General features: G+C 34.4%; 1 protein-coding gene across 1 annotated transcript in view; it reads left to right on the top strand.

Moving 5' to 3' along the window:
* LOC106458379 (serine-rich adhesin for platelets-like) overlaps positions 1–4,638 on the top strand; it is a 16,252-nt gene extending 11,614 nt beyond the window's left edge. Inside the window, exon 2 of the mRNA XM_022384566.1 lies at positions 1,505–4,638. Within this exon, the coding sequence (XP_022240274.1) occupies positions 1,582–4,638 (3,057 nt within the window). The 5' untranslated portion in view covers positions 1,505–1,581. The remainder of the gene's footprint in view (positions 1–1,504) is intronic.
* Positions 4,639–6,504: the final 1,866 nt, after the last annotated feature.

Below are 6,504 nucleotides of genomic sequence, written 5' to 3'. Positions count from 1 at the left end.
TTAAAGGTTTTCTTTTCTAAAATTAAAGGTGGTATAGATAAGAAGCATAAACTGTATACTGTTAGTGTATTTTAAAATTTATTGCAACAGTCTAGTTGGTTTACTAAACCTGGAAGTATGCATGTACTCTTTTAGCTGCCTACAGTATCTTATTTTTTGCACCTGTGTACAAAATTGACTGAAGAAATCTTAAGTACATTTTCAATAAGTAGTTAATCTCTATACTTCTGACTAATACCTGTTGTGATGCAATTATGACAACTGTCTTTCAGCAGTTGAGGTTAACTCTTATGAAATGTAAATATGATACTAAAAAAATATGTATTTCCAACTTTATCTGCATTTTTCATATGTTCCAAATGTTTTACTTTTGGATGCAGCCACATTCGTGTTTAAGGTTGTGGGTGAAATCATTCAGACTTCAATGCATTTTCATCCCAGATTTCAAGGACCCTACAGTTTCTTTCCCACTTTCTTTTACAGCTACATCAAGGGATGGCACAGAGGCTTGTATACAAATTGGTATGAACTAGAAGTTTTCATCCCATATAAATGTTATTTGCAGTAGTTGGTGAAGCATACAATATTGAATTATTAGAGGCTGCATTTTAATGTTTTGTCTGAATTTCAGCAGTAAATCAGAATTCCTTTTGTCTTTGTCCTGTATGGATATGATTAGAAAACCCTTTCACCCGAATAGCCAGTAAGAGACTGCAGAAAATTGTAAGCTGGCCAGTAGGTAAAATATATAGCACACTATCTGGGCTCAAAATTATTCTCCGCAGTACATTTCTTGAATCTGCATTTTGCAGATACTTTTAAACTTATCTCTTGAATATCAGTTTACCTGAATATTACAGTTCGCAGCTGTGCTATAAAATATTAGGAATAATAGTTAGAATTTCTTTAAACATCATTGTTAATAATAAAAAGTCCAGAAGAACAGTTTCTATGTTACATTTGCATAAAAACCTGGTAACTGAGAACAGTTTTTGCTTGTACAATTCTCAGGTATGCATGTGAAGGTTTTTGGGATTTGTTTTTATCCCTTTAGCTCAAAACTACACTTCTCAGTTTGACCTGGCATCATTTTATTTAATATGAACAACACATATTTGTTTCATATTACAATCCACATGTTACAACAACTATTATCAGTAATTTTTTCAAACTTTTAAAAATACAAATAATTTCTTTAAATTAATTCTATCAGAATATTTTTATTGTGAAAATTTATCATTCAAAAAAGTTTTAAAAAATTGTGTACATTGAGCAATGAAATGTTTAAATGAATATGTTTAATAAAGACTGTTTATGGAAAAAATTGCTGTTACATTAGTCAAACCATTGTGTAAAAGTTGCAGAGTGCATGTATTATAAAATATGAAATTTCTGCATTATGATAGTATTACTTATTTGTGATTTATTACAAACATCATTATTTTATTTGTATATTTGACATCAGTTTTAGTTAAAAGTTTGTACTTTTATTGTAATTTTTTAGGAAGGAAATGGACTTCTAGAACATAGTACAACTTTTCCAACACTTGGGTTGATAATAATAAATGAAATGTAAATGCAATGATGATGGATGATGCCCATTCTCCTGTAGTGACCACCAATTCTGGTAAAAGTGTTTTCATTGTGAATGATGGAGCCTTGGCAACATCAGCTCCTTTATTTACCCCACAAAGCTCATGTGATGATGTATCTGATGCCAACCAGGATTTGTCACAGAGCACTTCGAGTGAACAAGGTGATATGATCTTAGACTCACATCATGAACATGAACAGACATCTTCGGCCAAAGTTCATCTGATAAGTTCTGAAACTAGTTTTATAGCAGATAAGCCTAGCCCAAAAATATCTGTGGAAAGAAGAACTGTACTATCTTCCTATAGATGTAGCTCTTCTATAGTAGAACCTCAAGTTAGTGACATCAGTGGATATGGCATAGAAAAGCCCTGTAACTCACCAAATTCTGCTTTTTTTTTACAGAAGGATGTAGAGCCAAGTGACTTATCACATGTTTCTCATAATACCCCAGCAAAGGAGAGATTGTTAAATCATACTGATGTTGAGAGAAAAATCCCTCTGTCACTTACAGTATCTTCTAATAATACTGTATCACACAGTAGACATGAAAAAGACCTAAGTAACACTGCTTCTTTGCAGCTTTCCGATTCACATATTATTCTTTCCTCCAACAGAGTAATAAGTAGACATAATCAACTTCTTACACAAGATACGTCAAACCTCAGCAACTTTCAATCTCATGGCTCACAGGAAGCACCTGAAGTCATTGAAGAACCATCATCAACATATTCTGGTAGTTCTAAATTGCAGAGATTACCCCCTGTCTCAACAATAATACAACCACGATTTGCTTCCTTAGTGAAGAAAGGTTACAAGCCACCTTCTCTTGAATCTTCCAGTATTGACCTGTCACATACCCATGATCCTCATCATGCAGAAGCACTCTGTCTTTCAACTGTTAGTAGATCTGAAGCAGATGTTATTATGAACCCTATTTCACTGGTGGCTAACAAGAATGACACTGGAGGGCACTATTTTGGTGACTCAGTTGATTCACTTCAGTCTTTGTCCACTTCATTTTCTGAAGCAGATGTTGTAGAATCAGCAGCTACATCTCGAGTTCCTTCACATTCAGCACCAGTCATCATGTCACTACCTGATTTTTCTAAAATACATAGTGGAAATGTTTTAATAACAAGCAGTAAAGATCATGGTCTGCATGTACCATCTTCTGTCAACAGGTTTCCACGAATGGATCATCGAGGGCCTTTGCTGTTTGATGATGATGGTCATCCAATTGTTCTTCCCTCAACCAATCCTTTGTTAACACCATTAGATTTGGGGACCACCACTTTGAGTATGGTTAGTTCTCGCATGTCATCACAGACTGCTGGAAGAGAAGTTGGCCAAATGAATATGTCATCTTCCTCAACCAGATTAGCATTCTGTAGGCCAATATTAGGTGTTCCCACTGGTGTTATCACTGCAGTTGGGCCAAGTCATTCCACCCCTATTTCAGCATCTGATGAAATTCAAGAACATCGCCCTCCATCATTGCTTTCGCAAGAGGAAAATGTCAGTATCTCCGCTTCTTCTCCAAAATATGGGTCTGTGATTGAAGGGCGAGATTTTTCAGGAGTACTTGGTAAGAGTGAGTCTGAAGATGATGAAACTGATGATATATCTGATGCTCCCAGTATAACAATAGCCTCCCCAATGCATGGTATATCCACATCTGCTTTGCCATCTATACTTTCTAGTCTAGCGTCACAGTCTTCTTACCTCTTGTCTAGCCTTGTTTCTTCTACTGCTTCTTCATGCCCTTTGACACTGACTAAGACAGCTTCTTCAAATTCCACGACCACTACTAGTGTTCCACTGATTCATGGAATGCAGCCTGGTCTAACAAGTTCACATTTACCATATGTATCACCATTTTTGTTGTCTGGGATCCTTCCTACCTCACTTTCTGGAACTTCTGTGAAACAGGAACCTCAAGAAGCAACTTCTTCTCCAACGATTACTTCAGCTAGCAGTCCACATTACTCGAGCTTTCCAACCTTACCAAGTTTAATTTCTATTCTCAAACAGGAAGCTCCTACTGGAAGTACTACTGGTTCTGGACCTTTGCCACCATTTACTGTTGTTTCAGGTTTGTCCTCTGTATCAAAACGAGCTCTTGCTGGATTTGATTCAGAACAAGTTAACTTCCACCTTGGAGAGGTTTCTGTGAAGGAAGAACCATCTGGTAATGCTGAAACTTCTCCTTCAGAAAGCCTTTCAGCACCTGAGTCTCCAGTTTTACAAAATACCTCTAAACTTCATGAACTGTCTGGTTTGCCAACAATACCACTTGCAGTGATTAGCACCAGTGCCCGAGTAGAACATTCCTCTCCTTCTATAACACAAGCCACCACTGTGCCTTCTAACCAGATTACAGCGTGCTATAGTCGCACTGCCACTGCAACTTCAAAAACCAATTCAACAAGTGCTATTGGGATGGCATCTACTTCTTTGATTGGAGCCATTTCTGGAAGAAAAGTAGAAATTGTAGACAAAAAGTGCTGTCAACTTTGCAAAGCTGGTAAACCTTGTAGCTTGCATTCTGCCCAGTCCCACAGTGTATCAAGTCAGTTAGTATCAGGACCACTTCTTTCTGGTGATCCAGCAAAACCCTTCCAGTGTAACTTGTGTGGAAAAAAACTAGCATCAAAAAATGTTTATCAGTTACATATGCGCTCACATTCTGGAGAAAAACCTTTCACCTGCAATCTTTGTGGTCATCATTTCTCTCAAAAAACCTCACTTACAAGGCATATGCGTTCTCACACTGGTGAACGTCCTTTTCCTTGCGAGGTATGTGGAAAACGCTTTGCTGATAAGGAACGTACAAAAATACACATGCGTACCCACACAGGGGAAAAGCCATTTGCTTGTGAAATATGTGGTAAGTGCTTCTCACAGAAGTCTACAGTGAAAAGACACATGAGTGTTCATACCGGTGAAAAACCCTTTACTTGTGAGACATGTGGAAAAGGATTTGCTAATAGAGGTAACTTAAATGCTCATAGCAAAACACATGTTAACAGTTTGAATACATAATTATCACATTTTGGTAGTTTAATAATGCATGAAGTGTGGATGGGTTATTCCCATTTAGAGGTTTGCTCAATGAAACTTGACTGAGTAAAGCATACTGAATGCCCTTAAATTTTGTTCTTAAGCACCTTTTGAAGTGACATCCCATTTCATGATTGAAAACACTTAATGATTTTTAGACTTTGAAAATCATCTTTACTAGAAACTATATTTGGAACACTAATCAATGTTGAGTTTTGCACATACAATGGAACTGTTAGATCGTTTTTTAGAGAGTGGTTTAAGTACAAACCTAATGGTTAATTACAAAAGGTGATGGTTAAAAATGGAAATAAATCTGGACAAGGTTTTAAGAGATTTTTACAATTTTATATTTGTTTGAGAATTTTTTTAATAAGAGTATTGTTATTGAATGATAAATCAGTATGCAAAAGAAAAGTATTTCAAGTAAGATGTTTCAAATTTGTTTTTGAATGGATGAAGTTCTGAAAAGACCCGTGAATTTTAAAATGAGTTTTAAGAGAGGGAATATCCACTTGTTCTGAATTGAAAATCAGAATGGCATTGTTTTGACAAACAGTTGCAAGTTGCAAGAATTATTTAGTATGTAGTAATACATATACATGTACTTTGTTATATATCATGCAGATTCTATATATTTTATTCATTGGAGACTAAAGTCTTGCTTATATTATAGACCATTTAAAGTTTATGTAAAAGTTATTACAGTGTTTATTTCCTTACAGACTGTACTTCTTTTGTTGATTTTTTTTATCTTTCTCATCTGCCATTCCATGCATGTTAAATATTTAACCATTAAACCTGTTTATTTACGTGTAATATAACATGCTACACTGTAGTGTGAATTGCTAATGTGATGCAAAATCACCAGATTTGTTTCATGTATGTAATACCTTAACTTCAGTGATATGTTAGGAATCATGGAGTCTCTCAACTGTTCAAAAGGAGCATTATCAGAAATTGTCAAAAAGCTTTTTTTTTAAATTTTACTATTACTGTTCTTTACAGTTAGTACCTTTTATTCTTGCTTCTGTAATTAGTTTGTAAAAACCCTTTATGTTTCAAGAATTCAAATATTTTGTATTACAAATTGGTAGACTGAACTCCAATGTTGAAAATCACAAATTATGAGAGGTACAAGGATATTTATTGCATTTATTACAATATTATTGAAACACTGGAAGTTAGTAAAAATTCATTGATGCACTTCAGTGGGGGACTAAGATATTTTTCAAAATTGTTTTCAGTTTTTTAAAAGGAATATTTTTTCATCAAGTTATTTTATGCTTTTTCTCATTATTTATTTGTTAGACAAGTATGACTGATCTTTGCAGATTTCCCAGTGTGCATTTTAAACAGTATTTACTTCCAACTATATTAAAATAAAAAATTCTGGTGGTTTAAAATAATAAGAAATTCTTGCCCTGAAAAGCTGAAACTTGATTTAAAAATATAGGAGAAACTATTTAGCTCTTTGCTGAATGAGAAGTATTTAAAGTTAAAAAAAAAATGTAATTGTATTTGGCTGAAATCATCTTGTTGTTTTTTCTGCTGTTGTTAATCTAACACAGTTGTAGCATTCTGTGTATTTTTTTATATCACATTCAGGTATTTTAGTCTATTGAACATAGTATTAAGGGAAGTAGATGCTTAAAAGTGTTAATCAAACATTCAGTTTAGTTTATTTGATGTAGAAACTGAACATGTGGCCAAACCAGTACATACCCTGTATGTAGGAGGTTTCACTATAACTTTGCAAAGTATCTTTTATACAAATTGGAACACTTAGGTAATAAACTGAATAATAACATATATGATTCTTCAGTAGAAATATAATGTAAAGTTTCC

This window comes from Limulus polyphemus, unplaced genomic scaffold (genome assembly GCF_000517525.1).
Source record: "Limulus polyphemus unplaced genomic scaffold, Limulus_polyphemus-2.1.2 Scaffold454, whole genome shotgun sequence".
NCBI lineage: Eukaryota > Metazoa > Arthropoda > Merostomata > Xiphosura > Limulidae > Limulus > Limulus polyphemus.
Note: the sequence above shows the minus strand (reverse complement) of the source record. Positions and strands in the feature narration are given on the sequence as shown.